Source organism: Rousettus aegyptiacus, unplaced genomic scaffold (assembly GCF_014176215.1).
Source record: "Rousettus aegyptiacus isolate mRouAeg1 unplaced genomic scaffold, mRouAeg1.p scaffold_m13_p_10, whole genome shotgun sequence".
NCBI classification, from domain to species: domain Eukaryota; kingdom Metazoa; phylum Chordata; class Mammalia; order Chiroptera; family Pteropodidae; genus Rousettus; species Rousettus aegyptiacus.
In genome coordinates, this window is record NW_023416285.1 from 92,857,338 (window position 1) to 92,881,371 (window position 24,034).

General features: G+C 48.0%; 1 protein-coding gene, 1 long non-coding RNA gene and 1 pseudogene across 3 annotated transcripts in view; 2 read left to right on the forward strand and 1 right to left on the reverse strand.

Moving 5' to 3' along the window:
- CAMK1D (calcium/calmodulin dependent protein kinase ID) overlaps nucleotides 1-2,013 on the reverse strand; it is a 336,799-nt gene extending 334,786 nt beyond the window's left edge. For both annotated transcript variants that reach the window (XM_016134431.2, XM_016134432.2), the window contains exon 1: nucleotides 1,612-2,013. In XM_016134431.2, coding sequence (XP_015989917.1) covers nucleotides 1,612-1,703 — 92 coding nt within the window. In that variant the 5' untranslated portion in view covers nucleotides 1,704-2,013. The remainder of the gene's footprint in view (nucleotides 1-1,611) is intronic.
- LOC107504851 lies at nucleotides 466-20,556 on the forward strand. The gene is made up of 3 exons (XR_001595553.2): nucleotides 466-1,268; nucleotides 10,682-10,855; nucleotides 15,729-20,556. It is a non-coding gene; the product is annotated as an uncharacterized LOC107504851 (long non-coding RNA).
- Nucleotides 20,557-20,737: 181 nt separating this feature from the next.
- On the forward strand, nucleotides 20,738-20,857 carry LOC118609243 (annotated as a pseudogene).
- The last annotated feature ends 3,177 nt before the right edge of the window (nucleotides 20,858-24,034 follow it).

Sequence of the window (24,034 nt, forward strand, 5' to 3'; positions counted from 1 at the left end):
CACAAAATCAGTGTGGAGACCACAGCGAAGGGCACACTGCTACTTGCCCCATTTCCTGAGCATCTCAGAGTCACAAACCCGAACCCGAAAAAACCTCAATGGCAATTTTCGAAAGTTTTTCCTCCCCCCCCCCCTAAACTCACCCCTTAACTGGCCATGCTGGGAGGCAGCCCCAGGCCCCTCTTTCTGAAAAGACTAAGTCTCTTCTGCTTTCACTGCAACCGAGGCAGGAAGGGGAGAAGACCCACAGGTGCCTCCCTGAAGCACAGCACCGCGGCTGGGAGGCCCCAGCCCAGCCCTGGCAGGTGTGCTCCCCCGGGATCAGAAGCGTGGCTGCGACGGCCACCACCTCCACAACTGCACTCCGGGGGACCCAGTGCAGATATGGGGGGGTGGGAGGGGGGTGTGAGGCGACAACTGCAGTGAGTGGACCCTGGGTATGGGGCAGAAGACAGCCTGGGTTTCAAAATACCATTCTGGAAAAGCAAACCAACCACAAAAACAAGTAAGGGGAGGGCGAAGAAAGAAAAGAAGAGAGCGCATCGATTTATCCTAGGAAAGAGCAACTCCTTCTCTTCCCAGCCTCATCAATACCCTCCTCCCTTTCCTCCCCCCACCCCCCAATCCAACGCCCGCAACATGTCAGGTTCCGGTAGCTCGTGTGCGAATGTACACTGACAGATACTGATCAACAACAGATATTGATCACATGAGGGGAGAAAATAACTTGAACTTCAGATTCACCCAGCAGTGCCTGATTGTCTTTCACTATCAGCCTCCCCACCTTTCCTCGGGCGCTCCAAAAACCAACACAAACAAAACCCAACTCAGGGGCAGGGAGGGAACTGCAGCCGAAGCCGAAGCCGGCGGCACCTGCTCGCGGCATTCGTGCCATGGACTTCGGATTATTTCTGCTTTCCAGAGACGCAGCGACCAGCGTGGGACTCAGTACAGCCCTAGAGGGAAAGCGCCTGCACAGCGACACTCACAGACCCTCCCCCCGAGACAGGCACCCTGGCCGGCGTGTGCGGCTGAGCCTCCGTGTCATGGACGGACGCTCAGGTGAGGCTCTGCCCACACGTGACCCCGCACACTGCGAAATTCGTCCCTTCCACAATCGCGTGGCCATCCAAAGTCGTGCGTCCACCTCGCACGAGCATATGTCAGCTCTGTACGAGTACGTGATGGAAGGGCAGACGTGGGGGGTGAGCGAAGCCCCATCTCCGCGTGACCGCATTCCTCGTCCACACGGTGCGCCCCTGCACGCGGTGAGTAAACACGCACCGCCGCTAAATGGAAAATCCACCATCTCGGCCCAGAGTCACGCGTGGCGAGAAAGAAGCCGAGAGGGCGGCGGCGCCGGGGGAAGTGGCAAGCCGCCCGCCAGCCGGGCTGTCCTCCCACCGTCCGGAGCCCCCCGCCCAGGCGCCGCGCCTACCCGCGCCCCGGGGCGCAGACGCAGGCGTGGGGCGCGCGGGGGGCTCCGCGGCGCCGAGACCCCCACGAGGAGGACGCGGCCGCCAGCTGGTTCCTGCCTTGGTGGCGGCGACGCTGGTGGCCCCCGGGGCCGCCGCTCGCCCCCCCTTCCTCCTCTCCGCGCCCCCCACTTACGTTCCGAGGGTCTCTTTGAACTCGAAGATCTTCTTGATGTCCTCCGCTTGCTTCTTCCAGGAGGAGCTGCCCTCGCCGTTCTCGCGGGCCATGGCAGACGAGCGCGGCGCGCGGGGCCGGGGCGGGCGCGCGGGGCAGGGGGCGCAGGGGCGTCCCTCGGAGGCGCGGCGCGGCGCGGGAGCCGGAGCAGCCGGGGCGCTGCGGCAGAGCTTCCTCTCCGGCAGTTTCCTCTTTCACTCTCGCCGTCGCCGCGGTCCCTCCCTGGCTCTTATTTCTGCTCGGCTCGGGCACAGACTTCCTGCCGCCGCTGCCGCTCGCCCGGCTCCTTCGCCGCGAGCTGCCAGCCTCACTTTCTGCTACTTTCTTGCCTCCCTTCGCCTCCTCCCCGCCGCCCGCCTGCTCCCTCCTCCTCGCCTCCTCCCGCGGGCTCCCCGCCCTCCCCGCGCGGCCCGGCCGCCTCCCCGCCTCCCGCGCGCTGCCGCCGGCGGGGATGTCCTGCACCCCCGGCGCGGGGCGCAGCCGCCGGCCACGCTCCTGGCTGCCGCGTGCGCCCTGGAGCCCGGGAGAGGGCAGGTGCGCGGCCCCGGGCAGGTGCGGGGCGCCGGGGGGCGCGCGCGGGAGGAGCCCGGCCCCTGGGGTGCTTTATTGATTCTGCAAAGTCAAGTCTCGGGGGCGCGAGGGCTTTCCTCCCCGGGGCGGGAGGGGGCGCCTCTGTGTCGCGCTCGGCGGCGGCGCGGCGCGGCGGGGCGGGGTTGGCGGCGCGAGGCCGCTCGGATGCGGAGCGCCCCCCCGGAGCGCCCCGAGCCCTGGCCGGAGCGCCCCGGCGCGGCTCGGGCCGGACGGGCGGGGGCCGGTTGTTATGGCGACCGGAGGCGGCGGCGGGGATGCGGGCGGAGGTGGGCGTTGACTCGGCCCCGCGGCTGGCGCTCCGCGCGCCTGTCAGTCCCTCCCGACTCGGCGACCGGAGCTAATTCGCATTGCACCAAAACCGGCGCTGGCGTCCTCCTGTGGCCGGGGGGAGGGCGCCTCGCGGCCGAGGACGCGCAGGACGTGCCGGGCGCTGCCTCGTGTTTCCTTTGGGAGCAAAACTCCCGGGATTATTCGGCTGCGGGGCGGCGTGTGGATTCGAAGTGGGCCTGGTGCGGCCTCGGCGCGCCCCTCAGGCCGCCTCGGCCCGGGCCGGAGCGGCCAGCCAGCCTGGGCCAGCCCTCGCTCCTGCTGTGCCCTGCCTCGTTTCTCCCGCTCTGGCCGCTCTTCGGCCTCGCAAACCCAGAGGCTCGGTGGAAACTGAACGTGTCCCCCACACCCTCCTTAGCCCCACCCGGATGGCAGGGCTCATACCTCGATACATCCTTTCCTACGGGCTGGGAGAACAAACCCAGAGTTCCCTCTGGCCTCATTCTCGGTCGTGCACTTTGACTGCCTACCTCCTCCCATGTCCACCTGTCAGAGGGCGACCCACGTGCGGGTCCCCGGCAGGGACTATCCACTTTCTGGAAAATTATACTTTTCCCTGTATAAAGACTTGCACTCCCTTAGGGCCCCGAGGCTGAGCTGGGTGAACAGCCTTGACTCTTGATTGGAGAGACACCTGTCCCATGATTTCCCAGAACTGTTCCAATTTCAATGTAAAAGGAAAAGAAAAAAAAAAAATTCTACTCCCTGAAAAGAAAACTTCATCCAGCACCTTCTGCCTGGTTCTGACAAGCTAGATGCGGGCCAACTGCTCTCGCAGAAGTAATCTGGAGCCGGCACCGGTCCTCCACCTCCTTCCCTGACCCCAAGGAGATCAGACAATGACCCCAGCTCCACACCTCCATGCCGGTTTGTCTTTCAGAGGCTGCTAGCTTAAGGCTCTCCAGGCTGAGGAAAGCACATAGGGGATTACTTGGCTGTTAAAAACAGACCGAATTGACAAACCCAGATTCCAAGACAGACTACTAAGGAACGAACCTCTCTCAAAAACGGGTTGAGAGATAGGCTGGGACACGTCACCCAAACCCAAAGCAAACAGACCACCCCCACACCCCCCCCACACACCCCCGTAAGAAATAGGTTTGGAGAACTATAATATCTTTTATTTGGGTTAAAGATTAGGTATGGAGAGTAGGAACCAGGCATACCTGAGATCCCAGCTGGTACCCTCCCATGGCCCACCACAGGCATCTTTTTGCACGGTTTTTCTCCTTTCCTTCTCCCCTTCATTTCAGTTTCCACTTGCTCCTTGCCTAAAGATTGGCCTCCAGAGCTCACAAAAACAATGGTCTGGGCTTTTGTCCCTGGAACTAAAGAAGTATGGATGCCTCTCTATTAAAAGGAGCAGGTCTCCTGGGGCAATGCAAAGGTGAAAAGGAAGCAGAGGGAAATTTGCACGTGACCAAGCATTGAGGACCACGGGGGCAAAGGAACATGTTGACTTCTGCGCCACACTGCCGTATTTCAGCACCTGCCCCCATAACTTACACATCCATGGATGTGTGTTAAATGGATAAGGAAATGAAGCTGAATTAGGACAGCTATCTGACATTTGTTGTACTGGTGACAGGTGCTGTAGGGAGTTTTCTTTCTTTTCCAAACTTTGTCGTGATGTTCATTCAGCATTATCAAGTTGTCCTCAGCTAGCCTGAGTCCAGGATAAAAGACAGAGGTGAGAAGAATGTGTCCCTTAGCCCAAAGTAAGGGGTTGAGAACGCCAAAGACAAAATCAGTCTGGCTTTAGTGCGGTCATTTCTCCCTTACTGGACGCCATGTAAAACAAAAGCTCTCCATCCTGGAAATTGCAATAGAAAACAAAAAAACCACCATTCTCTGAATATGGTTAAGCCCTGGCCTATAAAGTGCCTAATTCTGTTTATTCGGGGGCCCTGGCTTGGACGCCTCTCCAGTAACTGACCATGTCCTCCAGCCTGTCATGTCTTTCTAGAGGAACAGGTGATGGGTGCTGAGGCCCGCCTTCATTCCGCCCCAACTCCATGTCAGTCAGTTATTACCATCAGTCAAAAACTGTCTATTACCCCAAAATTCCACTCCAGAAAGCTCTGCCAGGTATTCTGGATCACTAAAGTTTAGGCCCTACGTCTTTATATTTCCTCGAAGCCCTTAAAAATGATCATTAAAGGCCCCCAAAGAAGGGGTACTTTTAATAGCTCATCATTACCGAGTTACTCATTTTATGCCCATCAAACTCTTCACCGACCAGCCTTGCTGCCAAAGGTCAGTTTTGTGTGGCCCAGGTTCAGAACTGGGCAGATGGGATGGGAGAAATAAATACTATCTAAAGCGAATGCATAGATTACATTCGCAAATTTCTAAATTACTCTAGTCAGCCTTTAATACCTAAAATGATGAAGTTATAAGCCTAAAATGATAAGCTAGGAAGGCAAGCTGGGGTAGGAAGACTAGGCTCAAGTCCCAGGTCTGTTGCCTAGTTTGCAAATAGGACACTACCTGCCTGACCCTGTAAAACACAGGTTGTAGGAGGAAGAATGATATGTAAACCTGATGATTTTTAGGACTTACAAATCAATGGGTTTATTTCATAGGATGAAAAGTTTATCCAGAATAGCATTACTCTTTGAAAACTTAAGAACTCTTTTGTCCAAAAATGTGCTAATCAAAAATAGTTTAAGTGACCTCATTTAGATACAGCCTACATGAAAAAACTTGTTTAAAATTCATCAAGAAATATTGCAGGGAAAAGCATTGCCTCATTAAGAATGGGGCATCATCAAATGGGTTGTTTGAAACACTTAGATGTTAGAGGCCTCTCCTCACAAAATTTTTGGCATCTTAAACTGTGAACTTAGTTCTTAGAAATAGTTAAATGAGAGTTTCTTGAGCATATTTCCTGTCTACTGATGATTAACATAAGCCCTTAACAGTGTATGCTACAACAGCGCTGAGGAAAGAAAGAGTAGCTGAATGAAGAACCACACAGAATTGCCACCTTTGTAAAAAGCAGGCTGTGGAAGAGGCGAGGTTGAAAAAAGAGACTCAACATGGCCTTTTCAGATCTCTATTCAAAGAGGTAAAGATTTAAAGAACCTTCAGTCACAAACATGGGTTGTAAAGAATCTGAGCGTAATCCAAGGAAAATTCCAGCTAGCTGGAAAATATCTAAGGCCCACTCCTTTACATGAGCCTCTTACAAACAGCTCTTTATTGAAGAACTCATCTTGTTCACATGATGAAATTCAAGGTGGAACCAGCAGAAAATCTTTACGAAACTTCTCCATTAAAAAAAAAGTGTGAAGAAAGAGGAAAAATGTATGTCAGTGAAGAATCAACACGCGAAAAAAAAGTGCTATAGAACAGGTAAAATTCATATTCAAATATAATTTACAAAAACAAAACAAAGCTGGTCTGAAGCAAGAACTTAAAGCAAAGATGCATTGGCTCAGGAAAGCTATGGAAAAACAACAGAAGATCTTAAAACATGAGCTGAAGAAGCTCAGGAAAGAAGCAAGAAAAAAAACCCAAAAACATAGATATAAAGACTGCATTGGAAATGGTGCAAGGAAAATTGTCAACAACCTTTTTTCCATGGGTTCTGCATCCTGTGATTCAACTAAGCTCTTATCGAAAATATTTGGAAAAAAATGTCACGTTGTTGCTGACATGTACTATGTAGTTAGGCCTATGATGGTGCATCTGCACCGAACACGTACAGTTTTTTCTCTTGTCATTATCTCCAACAAAATAATCCTTTGATTTTCTCAGGAAAAAAACAAATAAATACAAGGGCAAAAAATAGATCAGCCTGTTACAGACTTCTACAGCCACAATCAATGATAGAAGATATGTTTATGAAGTCCCTAAGGAAGTTAAATTGTCATATAAGAATTTTATAATAATAGCCAACCCTTACTGAGTTCGCATTATTCATCAGGCCTTGTTTTAAGTGCTTTACCCTATGTGTTAATCCTCGCATTAATTCCGTGAAGTAGGTAACATGATGATTCTCATTTTATAGAAGAGGAGACCAAGATTTGGAAAGGTGGTCACATAGCCCTGGTCACACAGCGTGAGTGACTAAAACCAAGCAGCTCAGTTCCAGCGGGCCTTGCTCTTAACTACTGTGCTATGATCCCATCAGAGCGTCACTCATATAAAGGCATCGGATAAACACTGAGAAGCTGTAACTAGGAGGAGGAGGAATGGATGGAGACAAACATGATAGATGTCCACCATACTGTAAAAATCACCTTTTAATGAAGAGAAAGAAGAGAACTGAGAGTTGTTTAAAACCAAAATAAGAGAATCAAATGACTGCTAAATCCATACATGTATCTTTGGGGTTTTTTGTTTTGTTTTGTTTTGTTTTTGTAGTTTTACTTTTTCGAACCTCAAGTGAACATACCCTCTTGGATCTTTATCTGGTGGACATTAACCTTTATCTTTTCACCTCAGACCTGAGTCAAGTAAGAGACCCTTCTGGACATTCTCCCAGGTCTAGATTTTGCTACTTCTTCAACTGACATTGAAACACAGTCTTGTCACTTCGTGTTAGAATTAAGAGTCTATTCTTAACTCAAGAAAACACATTTGGCAATATGCCCAAGTGCATTTATAAAATTAAGGACACTAAACACAGTAAATATGGTGCCTCTGACATGGAGAACTAGACCTAAATAAAAATGGGACCTTCCCTGATTTTCTACCCAGAACAGGCTCTATAACAAATATTGAAATAGAATCTCATCAATTTACATTTGAACTTAATGGTACATTCCAAGCATCTGAGGGAGGTATATATTTGATGATGTACATAAAGGCATTTATAAATTCGAGGGCATTGAGTCAATCAATATGCTGTTTCATACAAGCAGAGCCAGGCCTTAGCCGCAAACCATAATGACCTCAAAAAATCACCCATGAAGGTTAATTCTCTTCAAATCCTCATATCTTTTTAAAAAATATTTTCCTGTAAAGATGAGTAATTATCAGAATTTGGGAGCCTAATTGTAAGATGTTCTTTCTTCCTTTCTTAGCTAATTGAACCACAAACTTCTTTTAAAAAAATATACATAACGGCTACTTAAATAATGTTGAATCTAGGAGAGAAATCGATCTTAGGAAATGTCTCCCCACATCTGGTAAATTACCAGTCCTGGTCTATGTAAGGACATGGAGATGGTGAACTGTAGCACTAGTGGGCTGACCTTAATTGTATCCATCAACCGACCTTAGTGCCTTCATTTCCCTGCTGAGCTTATGCTTTGGAATAGACACTCGGGATGGAAGAATGAACAAAGCACAGCTGCTACCCTCGAAATGTTCGAAGTCTACGAGACGAAGACAGACATGTAGCAAGAAGAAGGGGTGATTAAGGCTACGGTGGGGTTTTGCACAGAGGGTGGCGGGGAAGCACAGAGTAGAGGAGGTCTGACTTCCTGGAGGCTCCCTGAAAAGAGGACTTGTGAGCTGGGTCTAGAAGGATCTGACGAATATGCCAAGCGGAGAAGAGAGTGTGCAGCTTTCAAGCAGAAGGAAAAGCACAGGTGAAGGAATAAAAATTAGAGAAATTTGGGTCCATCAGAATAGTCCGGCAATAGTCCCCAAATCTCAGTGGCTCATAATAGCAAAGGCTCGTTTCTCACGCCTGCCTGCTGGGCAGAGCAGCTGCCATCTTGAATGTCATCAGTTGCTACGGTGGAGGGAAATGAGGCCAGGTCTTGGACCGGCTCTGAATCGCTCTGTCCTGGAAGTGACACACATCACTTCCACTCACGAGCTATTGGCCAGAGCTCGTGACAGCCTCAGCCAACCACAAGGACGCCAGGAAGTGCGATCTCGTCACATGCCCAGAAGGCAGAGAGCCAGATCTATTTGGCAAAGAGCACTGATGACCAGCACAGAGGCGCCACGGAAGGCGAAGGGTTCAGGCAGTGAGGCTGTGCGTGTCGGACGAGCGTGCGGTGAGCAGGCAGCGGGGCACAGATGAGGCTGGGGTGTGAGGATCAGGGCCAAAATCATAGCAACGCCCCGCCTGCATGTCCGTAACGGCTGTCACCCGCAGAAAGTGTATGGGCTCCTGGTTGCTTCTCTAATCCTGGTCTAGTACATTCTTGAGCATGACAAAACACTACACCATGAAGGGATCTGGACCAGGAGCTCCAGAGAAAATCGCAGTATCGCTTCAGACATTCCAACTTTTGATGTTCATAATATAGATTTCAATTTCTCATCACTAAGGAATCTCAAAGCCTGGAGTAAAGCCCTAAGGATATGCCAAAGATGGACTCATTAACCAGGGTTCTGAAATGCACTCTACCGCCGGGGCATTTCTACGGGCGTCAGTCTCAAAGTGTCAGGGGTAGGTCCCCAAATGTCACCTCCAATCCAGGAGAGCTATGGCCCTGGAATCACCTTATTGGTCTGTGGGTGGGTACACCATGCAGAGGTGACTTTGCAAACAGCCTGATGCAGGAAACAGCCAACAAGTAATTGGGTTTGTCAGTAGGTCTGGTGAGAGCTGTCTGCATGTTCAGGCTTTTGCCTTAGGGTTACAGCGAAATGACAAGTGGGTACAATAAAGGGGGTGGGGGGTTTAAAACATAATTCGGTGAAAGGCCTCTGTGTTGTCATGCTGGTACGCAAAAGCAGCGGAGAAACCGGGGAAAGTGTACAAAATAAAAGAACCCAGGTCTCGTCTGATGTCTTACACACTCCCTGACTTCAGGCATTTTCCAGTCTTTTCTTCAAATGAAGATAACATATGGGGATGGGTGAGATCTGCAAAGCCCTATGGACTTCTCAGAAGGAAAGCAGCCGATAAACATAAGGTATTAATAGTATGCATCTTTTTTTTTTTTAAAATAGCTGTCACATCTGGCTCTTTGTTTTTTGGCCTGGATTATAAGATGAAGGGTTTAAAAAGAAAAAATATCCTACCCAAAACACATCCACCCACAAGACTTCCTCTAGATTGCCAGATTTTGTCTTAGATGTAAGTAATCTTGGACTGTCACAGATTCTTATTTCCGGAAGGGGTTTTCTAGCTAAAGAAAACCTATCAATTAGCCAGATCCTGCCAATACGTGCCCCCCTCAGAGTGTTTTGGCACTGTGAGTATTAACTCTTGCAAACCAATGCTTTTAGAAATCTGTAACTTGAAACATATAGCAGTTTTTATATTTAAACCATAGGCCTACAAGTGGAAACCAATATTTTTATAAAAGCAAATGGCTTGTATGTAGCTTAATATTTTTGAAAGGATGAGCTCCTTCACATTGACAGAGCACCCCTGTAGGCCACCGAGGTTCTTCTGTTTCTCTAAGTGTTCCTTGCTCAATTGCTTTTCCCAGATGGACAGAAGACCAGTCTGCGGGATTATTGGGGTACTAGATACACTCATGACAAAACGTAGGCACTTTACCTAATGCAGCTACTGGCCTTAAGCCGACACCTTAGGGAAGATGTTTAAACTACCGGCCCCGAGGAGAGCCTTTACCTAATCAAATTTATACAGGAACTGAGTAGAGGGGGCTGAGCCCCTCAGCCCTCCCCTGGCGTCCTCCTCCTAGAGGCCGAGGCTGGGCTGCCAATCCCCAGGCAGCTCCGCAGCCTCCTCACGGCTAACGGCACTGTTCCTGCTGAACCAGCCAGAAACAACACTGGAAGTGGGTTTATTTTTACCCCAGGCTTTGTCATTTATTATTACTGAAAAACTAAGAGACAGCTTTTGGCTGAATACCCCGTGGAATAGTCAAGATCTCCATGCAGGACTGGGCCCTCCATCTGCCACATTTATCTTTTTGAAGTGGCCTTGTCCTCCCCAGTGCCAATGTTCCCGTTAGCGAGGATATCTGGATTCAACACCAGAGGCGCGCTCTCTCTCTCTCTCTCTGTCAGGCGCCTAAGGGATCCTGTGATGACATCATAACACCACCCTTGTGACATCACGGCTTCTTCCATGGAAACAAATCATTGGTTCCCTGGATGGCACGGTTTATTTAACGGAGGGGTCGGGGAAGGGGAGAGAAATGTAAACATCTCTAGCAGGTTTCTTACGCACACAGACTTAACAGCAAAAATGTGCTTTACTGAATGGCGTTCCCTCTAAATTCAGGTGTATTTCAGTCCTGGAGAGTATCTCTTTCCCTGGTCTAAACGGTGGAAATCCTATTACCTGCTGAGTGGATGTCTTCTAGAACCACCAGACCCGGCTGGATGGTGCATTCGTGACTCCCCCTTCTACGTTACATTCAGACGACTCACTCAAGTCCTCCAATGATGGAACTGGGTATATATATATCCTTTCTCATCTTTCTTTTCAGTCAAGCGAACTTGATTGGAGCCTCTCAGAGAAAATACAGAATGCCTTAGGCACCGGTCACCATGCGCCCGACATCGTGCTCAGCACAGACCCCTTCTCTCTTTCCTTTCTGTTTCCCTATTTAATTTCAAGCTGCTGCCTCCCAGCTGATCTTCCCCCAGCACTATACTACTTCTCAAACTCGACAAACGCTTCTTTCTGGGTGGCTTTGACAGATGAGGAAACTGAGGCATCGAACCCTGCCCAAGGGAACGTGTCTACGCAGGGGAGAATGGAGTCCACAGTATGGTTTAGCCAGAAGCAAAACCCACTGGGCAGTACTGCATCTGAGCAAATAATTCGTAGGAAGGAGGGTTCTGGGGAAAAGCCAAGGGTAACAATCCGTGACCTTTACATTCCACATTACAACTCTCACCCAAAAATCCTGACAGCAAAACCTATGTTTCCCACATCAACGCATTTGTTTATAAATATGTACGGAAGCCAAATTCAGAAACAAAATGCACTGGAAAAGTTTATGGCCTGAGTAGATCACTGCCTGGGTCTGAGCACGGCCTGCCGGGGGGCTATTCTGCCACCCAGGATGGAGAAGCAGGGGCAGCCATTCGCTGGGAACCATAAGTAAGCCTGTTCCATTCGGCTGTCTGCCTTCTGTTGGGAAAGTGGGGTTTCCCCAGCTCCCCCCTTTGCCCCGACCTTTCACACACTTATCAAGGACACTTTTGCTCATGGCATTCCCTGAGGGGCTTTAAATCACCAGGCAATTAAAACCCAGGAAGCTGAGTGGGTGTGCGGCTCTGGTTTGAATCAAGGCAGCCTTCCCAGTTATAACTCAGATCCGGCGCTGTTCTGGGGTCCCTGTGGTGGCTCTGCCACGTCCCCTGCGGTGGCTCTGACATGTCCCCAAGCACAAAGCTCCTGTTTCAACTCCACTGCCATACCAGCAGACTTCACACCAAGTAAACAATCACGGGGTAAGAAAGCTATCCTGAGTCCTCCTACGGATCCCTGGTGCCTGGCTGACTCAGATCTCTCCTCTCCTCGTGGCTGCCTCTAGGAGGCCGAGCTTCCAGGTTTTCTGGTTTCAAAATAAATTGGCAGAAATCTGACTCGATGCCAATACCGCCCTCCTGCCCGCAGGCATCTGGGGCCTGGTGGGAGGTCTCTTAGCAACCAGGCTCAAATCAAATATTTGGGCGTCTGGACACATTCTGATTGGAATGAGCTCACGAACAAAAACTTCTCTCTTTCCCTCAGTCCAGCTACTGAGGGTTCGGAAGGGATGCTGAGCCCCTTGGTGGCCTCTCTGCGCTGGGTGCTCAGTGACTCACGCAGAACGTTAAACAAGAGGCAGCCTGGAATGGCAGGCCAGAGATCCGACTTCTATTTCTGGCTTGACATGTCTCCTTGGACAGGACACTAGAACTTTCTTGTTGCTGTGCCCACATGGAGCCCAAAGTTTTCATTTGACCCTCTGCAGGCAGCCTTTTCACCAGAAATCAGAGGGCTGGAGCTCCAGTTCAATCCAGAAGTGAACCAGAAGAAAAATAAATTTCAGGGAGCTCTCCCCAACTATGTGTCCATCACCTTCTCCCTGCCCCCTACCTTCCCTGCAGATGACAAAGGGCAAATGGGAGGGAGAAGGGGGCAAATGGGTGCTAGCCAAGAGAGTTTCAGATCTTTTACCTTCCAACTCTGATTCCCAGGTTTACGCTATCTTGGTACACTCGAGAAAGACTAAACACATCGAAGCCGGCTGAAGATGCTAATTCAAACTGGTGTGCTCGTGGACAGGGGAGGCTTTATCTCAGCTTTTCTATCTGTAAAATGGAGCTTTTAAATCCTAGTCTGATCTCCTGAGAGATGGGCTGGACAGGGCTCCCCTCCCCCAGCCAACATGCCTGCCCCTCCTCGCCCTGGGTGCTCAGCATAATGACCTGCAGCTCACGTGGCGTATTCCTATGTGCATAGATGTCTAACCTCTTCACTGAGCCCCCAAAGGCAGATGTCATGTCTTAATAGCCCTTGTCACCTTTCAAGTCACCTAACCCACAGCCCTGGGGGCAAGCAACGAGGGTTCCTAAAGAAACCCTTATTAGATGTAATGAACACCCCAACCTCACGGGCCTGAGGATGGTCAAACAGGGCAGCCTGATGAGCTCTGGCCAATAGGAACGGCCATCTCTTCTTTTCGTGGAAATGAGAAGTCAGAGGGCGGTGGGTCGTGAAAAGAAACGGGGCCCTGGGATTGGCACCACCAGTTTGCCCCGGCCACTCTCTAGCTGTGTGGTCTTGGGCAAGTTGCATAACCTGTTTCGGTCTCTGTTTCCTTACCTGGAAAATGGAGATACAGTAGTACTTATTTTGCTGGATTGCTCTAAGAATCAAATAGTAACTCTGAAGCATCTAACACAGAGGTGGTCAAGAAATGGTAAGTCGTATCATTGCCGTGACTTTTTCATCCAGTCATTTAACCATTAAATGAAAGCATACTTAGGTTACTTAGTTGTTCTGATTACAACATTATTTTTGTACTTTTTCTAAAAAGCTATAGAAAAGTATGGAATGAGGTCATCAAGCACCCCAGCTTCTATGGCTTACGGTAAACCACATTACCATTTTTAAATCACCCCTTGGTTTAAGAAAAAAAATAAATTATCTGTGGCAACAATGACTGAGTGGGCATTTAATGAAATAATTTTGGTCCAAAGAAATATGAAAGTTAATGACGAGCATTCGACAGTGACTCTGGATCCCACATCACGTGACCTCCTTCCTCAATCTGCTTTGGAAGCAGCCTGAGTCTTTCTCTGAGAGACTCGGGATCAGTTTTTGTTGATTTCGTTTATATTATAGAAGATGCTAGACTTCAAGTACCAAAAGACCTGCTCCTTCTAAAGTGAGCCTGAACAAGTCTTTGCAATAGACACATTTTATCCTTTTCACTGTCATCAGGAAACAAAGAAGCCAGCATTATCCATCAAAGCCCCAAACTGGAACCAGCCCAGCATCCAGCAGGTCTAGACCACATTTACTCAAAGCAATGAAATATAATGCTTTCCCTCATGGCGAAGATTCTGGTCAAAATAATATCAAGTGGGAAATTAAAACAAAATAACAATACCAATGTGTCGATCTAACAATAAAGTTTATGAAATAATAGAAGGAAATAGGATCTTCTAAATAGTAGAAGCTGTTACAAAGATTTGAGCTTGACACCCTCCCCCCAAGAGTACACTTTTCCAATATGTTTTTATTTTAAAATATATGCACTTAGATTAAGCACTTGGTTACCTTTACAAAGTGACCCTTTCTCCTAGTTGATGTTTATTGAGCATCTACTCTAGGCCAGACATCACTGGGGAAACAACAGTGAAAAAAAATAAATGTGCCCCCCTCAGGAAAGTTACATTCCAGTTTGTGACAGAGATAATAAACGAAAATGATGTCATAGTGTGACTTTACAAAAAACTTGCACTTTTAAATTTCACAGCCATGCTGTCAAGTAGCTAGGGTTTAATGAATGCATCTGGTAGATAAGGGAACAAACTGGAACAAACTGGCAGGCCCAGGATTTGAACCCAGGTCATCCAGTACTCCCGCTTCTGACAATGGCAGACTAAGTAATTCAGGTCAAGCCTCCTAACAAAGACAACTTAAAAACTGGATTAAATATTTGTTTAATTTTCTTAAAAGCATCGAAGCAATAATAAGGTAGTGAAGAAACATCTGCCCAAATCGAGGAGAGGACGAACCCTTGAGAGGTTAGCCAGCCCACAAAGCTTTCATCTAAAGGCCTCTGTCAATCGGAAAAGAAAACAACTTTAAAAACAAGCTCTTGTTTGATAGCTTCACGAGGCCAAAGCCCAGAGCCCGCCAAAGTCAGGGATCCAGACAAACCACTGGGCGTTTCAAGCGGGGTGCCCGGGTCGGGGGAGAGGGGACTCCACAGCCCTCGGCCTTAAGGACAGGTCCACTGAATGCAGGGGACAAGCTTTGCTCTCGGACTGAGGTGCCTTCGGATGGGAAGAACCTTCAACACCTGGCAGACACAAGCGAAAAGCCTCTCTAGAAGGAGATTCTACCATTATTTGTGTGTGTGTGTGTGTGTGTGTGTGTGTGTGTGTGTGTGTGTCATAAGCCACTTAACAATAGGGATACGATCTGAGAAATGCATCCTTACGTGATTTCACAGTTGTGCAAACATCATCGAGCACATTTATACAAACCTAGATGGTCTACCCTACTGCACGCCTCAGCTGTGTGGTACAACCTACTGCTCCTGGGCTTTTAACCCATACAGGACGTTACCATACAAAACTACACAGGATTAAATCAAGCACAAGAGAAAATAATGCAGCCGAGAGATGCAGTAAACATGAGCTATTCATGAGGCTGCTACCAGCATAACGTGGCATGCTCTTTTACAGCAAACTTTTTTTTATAGTGTATACTTTAAAATAACAATAAAAAGTATAGTATACATATAAGCAAGTAACATAGTCATTTCATATCATTATCAAGCATTATGTACTGTACCTAATTGTATGTGCTAAACTTTCATATGACTGGTAGTTTGTTTACACCAGCATCATCACAAACAAGTGAGTAATGCATTGTGCTATGACATCACAATGGCTACTACATCACCACCCAATAGGCATTTTTCAGCTCCATCATAATCTTACGGGACCACAGGTACGCATGGTCCTTTGCTGTCATCATGCAGCAGCACAGGACCCTGTGTGTGTATGTGTGTGTGTGTGTGTGTGTGTGTGTGTGTATTTATCATATATATTCAATGCCTAATGTATGTACATATTTTTTTCTCAATGTCTAGTGACTACTAAGAGAACGGAAGCACTCAAGGAAACAGGACATTTCGAGCAAGAACGGCAGAAACAGCTAAGAGTGGAAACAGGCCCACAAATACTTTAGAAATGGAAACTCTTAGATACAGACTATAAAACAACTCTGCTTTCTATATTCAGAAATGTAAATGCCACACTTGGAAATTTTGACAGGGATCTGGAAACTATAGAAAATGAAGTAAAAGATTTTTAAATGAGCCAAACAGAAATTCTCAAACTGGGAAATATGATCATTGAAGTTTAAAAAACAAACAAACAACAAAACAAAACAAAAATGACTACGTTAGCAGCAGGTTATCACAGCTAAGGTGAGAATTAGTGAACTAGAAGACAAATCAGAAAAAAAAAATCCAGAATTCATCTTGAAAAGGAGGGGGGGAAGGAAAATAGAAAATAGAGGATACGTTTAAAATGTCTAACATACATTTAATGGACATCCAGAGAGGAAACAGATATTGGAACAAAGGCAGTATCTGAAGAGATAATAGCCAAGAATTTTCCAGAACTGATGGCTGACATCAACTCACAGTTTCAAGAGCCCGACGAATCCCAAGCAACATGAACCTTCGAAACTTTACACTTAGATACAACTTAAAGAAACTGTAAACGCCGAAAACAAAGTGAATGAAATCTTGAACCCGGATCGTATGCGGCTGAGTTTGGCTCTCTTCCTTCTTCATCGATGCCTGAGCATCGCCTCACTATCTGCCACTTGCCTGCATTCTGTGTTAAGTGGCCCTCTGTTTACATAAGCAGAAACACCCCTGGTTTCTAGACGTTCCTGGTCAGCAGCAATCAGAAGAATAAACCACGCTATTTAAAACAAGAGTGATTTTTAACTCGTAGAAATGCAAACGAATCAGCGAGGGCCAGATGGAAGTAAGATGAGGACGATACCAATGACAACGGGAAGTCACACATTAATTTGTGAGTGAGTGAGTGAGTGTAGAGGCAAAGCGAGACAACCTCCCCGAGACGCTATCAGGAACGCCGACTATCAGGAACGTTTCAGACAGGCAGACCATCCAGCTCAGGAGGGAAAAGCGAAAGTCTCCATCTCGTTTCTTTACTCTCCCCCCATCGCACGTTAGCTATGGCAGTTTCTAAAAATTGAAAGATTTTTTAAGTTTAGGGTAGAAATGCACTTGTATGGAATTGCAATGCATTGAGTTCTTTCAAGAAGTACAAACCTGTGCTTGGCCCTAAGCACCAGGGCATGGAAAGGATGACCGTGACCTCGAGATAGTCACAGTACTGCGGCCCGTCTCCCCATTCTACACCAAAATGGGCTTCCTGGGGTCTCCAGCTCTTGTCTCCAACTTCAGAACCCCTGCTGTCCTGCCCAGGGAAGGGTGGCGTATACAGGTACCAGGGCGCTAGGCCGGAAGTCAGGAGATGAGGCTCCAGACAAGACGGTCCAGGCTCAGCAACGTCTCCTTTCACCCATGCGCCACAGGCACTCCCTCCCTCGGGCCCAATGCCGTAGTGGGGGTGCCGGGGTGCGCGGGGGTGGGCACGTTCTGCCACATCTCTCGGTAAGGGTGAGCTGTGTAACCTGAAACGGCCTCAGGAAATGCTGACGGGTCCCTTCCAAGAAGCAGCCATGCACGAGAGCACGGTGTCCCCAGCAGAAGCTCATGTTCTGCGATGTCCCCTACACCCTCTGTATTCCTCTCTTCCCCCACTTACTTCTGTTCCTGCCTCTGTCAGATCCGGAGAAGTGGAATTTGGACAACAGCACCCCCTGGCTCTGGCCCCACGCCTGACACACATAATCACCCAAACGGATGAGTGGAAAGGCAAGCTGCAGCCCTCAAAGCCATTCCGTGGCAAAGCAGATCGCTCGACAAGCTAATTAGCGATCAAAATGCAGCCGCTCCAAGCTTTATCGCCAAGGAGAGCTGAGAGCAGGAGGGCGCCCACAGGGCTGGCACTGGCCATCCCTTGTTCCCATCAGCCTCTCTCTCTCTTCTAAGGTCTTATTGTCATGTTCTGCCTCAAATTCCAGCCTGTGGCCCCATCTGATGTCCCCTGCCATACCAGAAGCACATTGTGCACGTGAAATGGTACCCAGAAGTAACTCCCTTCAGCTGGGGGGCTCTTTACAGTCTCTCACGAGTGTTGATATTGTGGAAATCCTGTTATAAAATGGTGAATTGCTTTGCCTTGGGAGCAAATGTTTGGGAGTTACAGACAGGTGACTTGCTGTCCCTTTAAGACGGTATATAAATCTTTCCTGAAATCATTGGCTGCAGCCCTGCCTGCCAGGAGGCACAAAACACCCACCGCCAAGACTAATCTGTGCCCAGGAAGAATAATAACCACCCTCGTTATGTTCACGAGGTGACTTTGCTGCCCCAGCACTAGCCACGGACCACACGTTTCAGTCGGCTTTGCCAATTGTGAGGATGAATTCACACCGATTCGTTCGTCCGCACCCTCTGTCCACTCCTTGCCCCGTGACCAGCGGCAGCACTTAGAGAATGTCTGGCTGTTGGCTGCCACCATGGAAAAGAGCAAACAAACCTCACTGGTTTAGACCTGGCCAAACCTGTTCTTAATGGGCAGGGGACGAGGAGGGCAGGTACACCTGCCGTAGAACCATCCTTAGCATTTGGCAGCTCTGTAATTCCTACGGGCTTGGATAACCAGAAATCACAGTCCTGCAGCCAATGGGCTCAACATGAGAGGCTGCAGATAAGGCTTGTTTTGGCCAGAGCGATGAGTTTTTGTTTTTGTTTTAAGTTGCCAACATTTAAATGTGGGCAATTTCATACAAACACCTAGATGCCTTGCTGCTCTTGAAAAGTCAGAAGCTCCAGAGACACTTCTGATGAGCTGTCCCTGTGGAGACTGGGCCCCCTGGTCACCAGAGTTCTACCAGATGCACAGCCAGGTTTGTGGGACTCGAAGCTTATACAACTTGGGAAATACCTCGCTAAGAAAAATCAATATAAACTATAAATATGAAATTGTTATGCCTCCTCCAAGAGCCTGAGCAAGCGATGGGGCTCGGAGCTTACACAGCATGAGCTTCCGGTCACCCCACGCAGGTCCCCGCCCCGGCCTCTGACTTCATCCCAGCCCAGCGCCGGCACGTGCTGCCCTCCCAGCCCGTGGAGGCCTCTGAGCCTGTGGCCTCCTGTCCACACTTTGTGGCCACCAGTTCCTGCCACCATTCCTCCTCATTCCGGCCCTGATTTCCAGCATAAATACAGCTGGGCCCTGGCCCTGTAAGGCAGGCCCCACCCTCCCTAAAACGCCGGTTACTAAAATGAGGGGTGATTTCACTTATTTTAAGAGATAGTAAAAAGAAGCCTTTATGCTTTACGAGCCCCTCTCCTTTGCGAGGTTAAAAGGGGAGGAGAGTCCAAGCAGCTGCCTGGAGTGGCTCCTGACCAGCAGAGAGATCTGGGAAGAGCCCGAAAAGAAGGCAGAAAGGAAACCAAACATCGGCTAAATAAGTCTACAGCCTAATTTCCCTTCTGTCTGGGCTGCTCATTGGCTCACTGAGGTTGTCCATCATCTCCAAATGACCTTGTTCTGGGTGGAGGTGGGGAGGGGAGAAATGTAAAAAAAAAAAGTTTCCCAGAGGGTGGTAAACTGTATTGTCACAATAAGATTAGAAATGAGATACTCGGCAGTACTTATTGAGTGCCTACTGTGTGCTCACGCTACCTCCTATATACCCGGTATTGTACCAGATGGCACGCGGTGGCTGCCCTGTGGGCATCTGCGGTCTAGTTGCAAAAACAGACACCTCCAGGGACAGGTAGAAGACAGAAAAATACCATAAAGGCTGGTAGGACTATCACAGAGGCTGGACTGGGAAGATGTTGTGACCCCGGGGCCCCCAAATGTGCAGGGGACAGCACCGAGGAAATTCCAGACGGCAGAAAGGTGTGGGGGACCAGGAGGTCTGCATCTGGAGGGCCAGTGGACGAGCTGGGAGCAGAGAAATAAAAAGAGAAGCAGGTAGGGAACCATCAGGAAGGGACTGGAATTCTAGATGAAGGTCGTTGGAGTGTTCCAGTGACAGAGGACAATAGATATAATAAAAATGCACATGGCGGTGCTTTTCGGCTTACTGAAAATAAACACTGTGACTTATTCCCATTTAATTCTGACTTATGCTCTACGTCATGCAATACGTGTTTACTGTGGAAAATCTGGAAGATGTCAAAACCTAAAAACTGTTAATGCTATCGACCAGCAATAACCACTGTCAACATTGTGGCATGTTGCCTTCCTGTTTTACTTCTAAATATTTGTTTTGTTTCAGAAATGGGATGAGTGTATCTACCTTCACTAAACACCATACGTAAGATTTTACCCATGTTATTGAATATTCATTGAAAACATAATGTTTACTAGCTGCATAATATTCCATTTTCTTGTTGTACCATAATACTAATGATTATTGTCTGTTGAACATGTAAGTTGCCTCCAGTTTCAGTTTCTTTTGGAATTTTTTATGGTTTCATTTTTACATTTCTCTCTTATTCCATCTAGAACTCACTTGACATGACTTTACCTTCTGTGGTGAAGGTAAATATAATTTGAGACTTCTCCCAGATAGTCCATTTTCCCACTATCACTCATTAAATAATTCATTACATAAGTTCATCCCTTTAGCAATGACTCGTAAAGCTCCTTTGCCATCTCTTCCTATTATGTGCTCTGGGATCAGCTTCATGGCATTCTTCTCTGTTCTATTCAACTGTGTTTTACTATTTATGCCTTAATTAATGTAATCTTATAATATACATACAAGAACTTTTCGCCGTTTCAGAGATTTCATGCATGCGCTTTCATAAATAATTCTATTTGAAAATAAAGACAATCAATTTCTCTCATTTCTTTTCTCCTAGTTATCACTCAGGTAAAAGACAAATGTTCGGAGAAACTGATGTCTGGACTAAACCTAAGAAAGGCTCTTGCAATTCTGTGCCTCCTCTTTAGTGAAGAAAAAAAAAGTGTCTACGACCACGCCACCCTGAATGGGCCCGATCCAGTATGATCTCGGAAGCTGAGTAGGGTCGGGCCTGGTTAGTACTTGGTATGGGAGACCACCTAGGAAGACCAGGTGCTGTCGGCATAAAAAATAAGGAATTGTAAGCTGACAAGGTCCTTACAATCTGTGAGGTCAACCAAGGGTCGCTGTGCCTAAAAAAAAAAAAAAAAAAAGGCGTGGTCTGGTTATTAAAATGGAACACTCACTGAACTGAAAAAATTGAAACTAAACAGTAGTGAAATGTGAACATAAGCTTGATTTATTTTTCAAAATTGAGAATGGGTGTGTTAACCTCAAGAAAACCTGAATCTATAAAGGAAGTTGAGCCTTGGAAGTAGAAGCTGTGATCGTCAGAGCTTTCCTTTCCCAAACGGAAACCTTTGGGGGTGGGCAAAGGATCCGTGGAAGCGAAAATGAATTCACTTATAATACTCTTTAGAAATGATGCATGAAACACTGTCTTTATATTGAGCTTTGTCTCCTGGGGCTCAAATTCTTCTCTAAAGAGGATCTGCAATGATAGATGCCTTCCACCTCCACAGCGCCCTCAGCACAGGCTCAGCTGTCAAGGATTTATGGATATCAGGTTCATCCAGGTATAAGACACTGCAAATCGCCTTGACTGTCAGCCTTTGCCGTCATCACCAGCCACATCACAGCTGAGTCTGCCCAGCCTACTTGATCAAAACATGGTGCCTGTTGTTTATTCTCCCTCCTCTCCCAGTGTTCCTTGCACCCCCGGTCAACTAGCCTTGGGAAATGAGTGCCCTGGTTCACAAACAAGCTGGGGGAGCTGTGAGTCAGAACAATCATTGCAATAACCAGAAACAATCAAGGTGTCCACCCTCTCAGTGAGAGGGAGGCAAGTCAGGCTCTTCAACGGCTCAGTTGTGAGATCTCGCAGGACAAGGTCTGTATTTTATTTCTCTCCTATCAATGGATGACATCTGACAGTCAACCTTGAATGAATGCATGAACTGCATGACATTGAAAAGATCGTCCGTTACTAGGGGACTGAGCTAAATAGTAGTATCAGTTAAACTCATGATCTTAGCAATTTGGACATTTTTTTACATGGCCTGAATATGTATGTGATTCCTTTTCTCTCTCCATGTATTTTGAAAAACCCAAAAAGAATGTCAGAAAAGACATGTGTGATGAACGGCATCACATTCTCATCTTCTTGGACCTAAAGAGGGAGGCTTTTTTTTTTTTTTCCGTAGGTGAGTAAATAAGGCCGGGATGAGGAGGGGACAGCGACCTGTGCATGGGAGCCCGTACGCAGAAGCCGCTGCTACAAATGACCCTGGTCTGGAAAGACAGACCCACAAGGCGTGCGATTTTCTTTGCGTGTCTTTGGGTTGTGTTTTTAAGGAAACAGATGAAAATGAGGGAACTGGCTACGTCTCAGCTCCCTCGTAGGCCTAAAATCATAGGAATCTGGGACAGCCTGTGTTTTCTAGAAACAGCCAAGAGAAAAAAAAGGAAGTCCTGAGTGGGGAGCCTGCCCCCTCCCCCTGTGACGGGTCGGTTTTCCTTTATTCGCTGTGATTTCCTCACTGTGCGCACGATAAGTGTGTACGTGACATCACCATGCACCAGGTGGTGACCCTAAAATATTATGGGTACAGAAACGAAAAATTTCAGAGACCAGTCAAACTTCACTAAGTTGGGAGGAAGACCGTTCGCACTCTGACGCCACCTTAATCCCAGAATTTTTTAGGAAAGGCTGACAGCCTCGCCTAACAGAGGCTAAAAAGGGAGTCATATGCCCTACAAGAGGGACTCTATGGGGCCACTGTAATGAACTGGGAATAAGACAGGTACCTAATTAATATTCATCTGGAAAGAAATGCCTCTAAGGCACCGAAAACTCACCCAAACCAGTTTACCTTTCACAGGCCAGGATCTCGTTTATATTATTCGTTTGTATGATCGTTAGGAAATTGTTTCGCTAAGCAAGCCATTCGATCACCGTGAATCCCAAATTAGAGGTGCCCAAACTTAACAAAACTGTATTGTGGATTGGAATGCGTCGTTTTATGATTTACTGCACCACTTGGTCACATCGCCAGCCTTGGTCACCCACGTCTACAGCCATCGTTTTATTGGGTCTATGGGGCTGTTTTTAACCCCAATCCGATGTTTTCCTTTGATTCCCATGCTCTCAGGCCACATTCTTATCCCCCAACACCTTGAGCTGCTGTAAACTCACAAATTAATTTAAGTATTAGCCTAAATAAAACAAGTAAATCCCATAAATGACAAATTCTAGGGAAAAAAAACAGTAATTTTTAAAAACTTTTCCGTTGTTTGGATTCGCCCCACAGGCACCCCCTCTGTCCCGGTAGGGGACCACAAGGCAGCTAGCTGCAGGCAGGAGAACTGGTGGTTAGGAAATCAGCCTTTAGCGCCCGGCAGAACTGGGTTTCAACCTCAGCTCTGCCTGGGCTGTAACTCTTCTAGGCCTCAGTTTCCTCATCTGAGAAATTGCTGAGAAAGTATATAAAGACCTGGGCCCAGTGCCCAGGTCACAGAACAGACTCCTTAAATAAGAGCTGTTACAATCATCAGCAATAAGGAAGCCGGAGCAGGCGCTAAGCGCGTCCTTTATATTACGAAGAGACAGAAAAGATGCTGCTGCTTTTTCGTGTCCCTGCTGCTAACAGGTGAAAAGAGCTTTCAAGCAAGGGGCAGGTAAGAGCTGAGATGTTGGGTGACCCAAACAGCCGTTCCATGAATGAGGCCTCCCGCATGGGAGCCGGCGCGTGAAACGGCAGGGCTCTCTCTGGAGAGCTGTGTGTAAGAAGCCACCGGAAACCAGGCCAGTCCAGGTGGACCGTCCAGAAGCTTAAGGTAATGGCTGGAAGCCCGCCGGCCCCACCCACTCAGAAGAACAGCACCCAGACTGGAAGATGAGCGTTTCAGCCAGAGCTCTGTGTGAGGTGGGGAGTGACCTCAATACCTTATAACGCTGCTCAGCCCCAGACGGCCGGGAGCCCCGCTCTCCACCCCATTACCAGCACCCCAGATTTGGCAATGGAACTTCGGTCCAAAAGTTCATGGATATGTGGCTTTTGGAACTCAAAACACGCTTTCCTCAAAAAGATGTTATGAAGAGTTGCTAGATTCCCCCCCCCCCCGATCAGTTCCACAAAAGACCCCACAGCTAACGATGCAGCTGAAAGGCAGCCTGGAGGCTGACCCCTGAGGCCAGTGGCTTGCTTTTTTAGTGGCAGCAGCTGGGCAGCAAAATAAAGC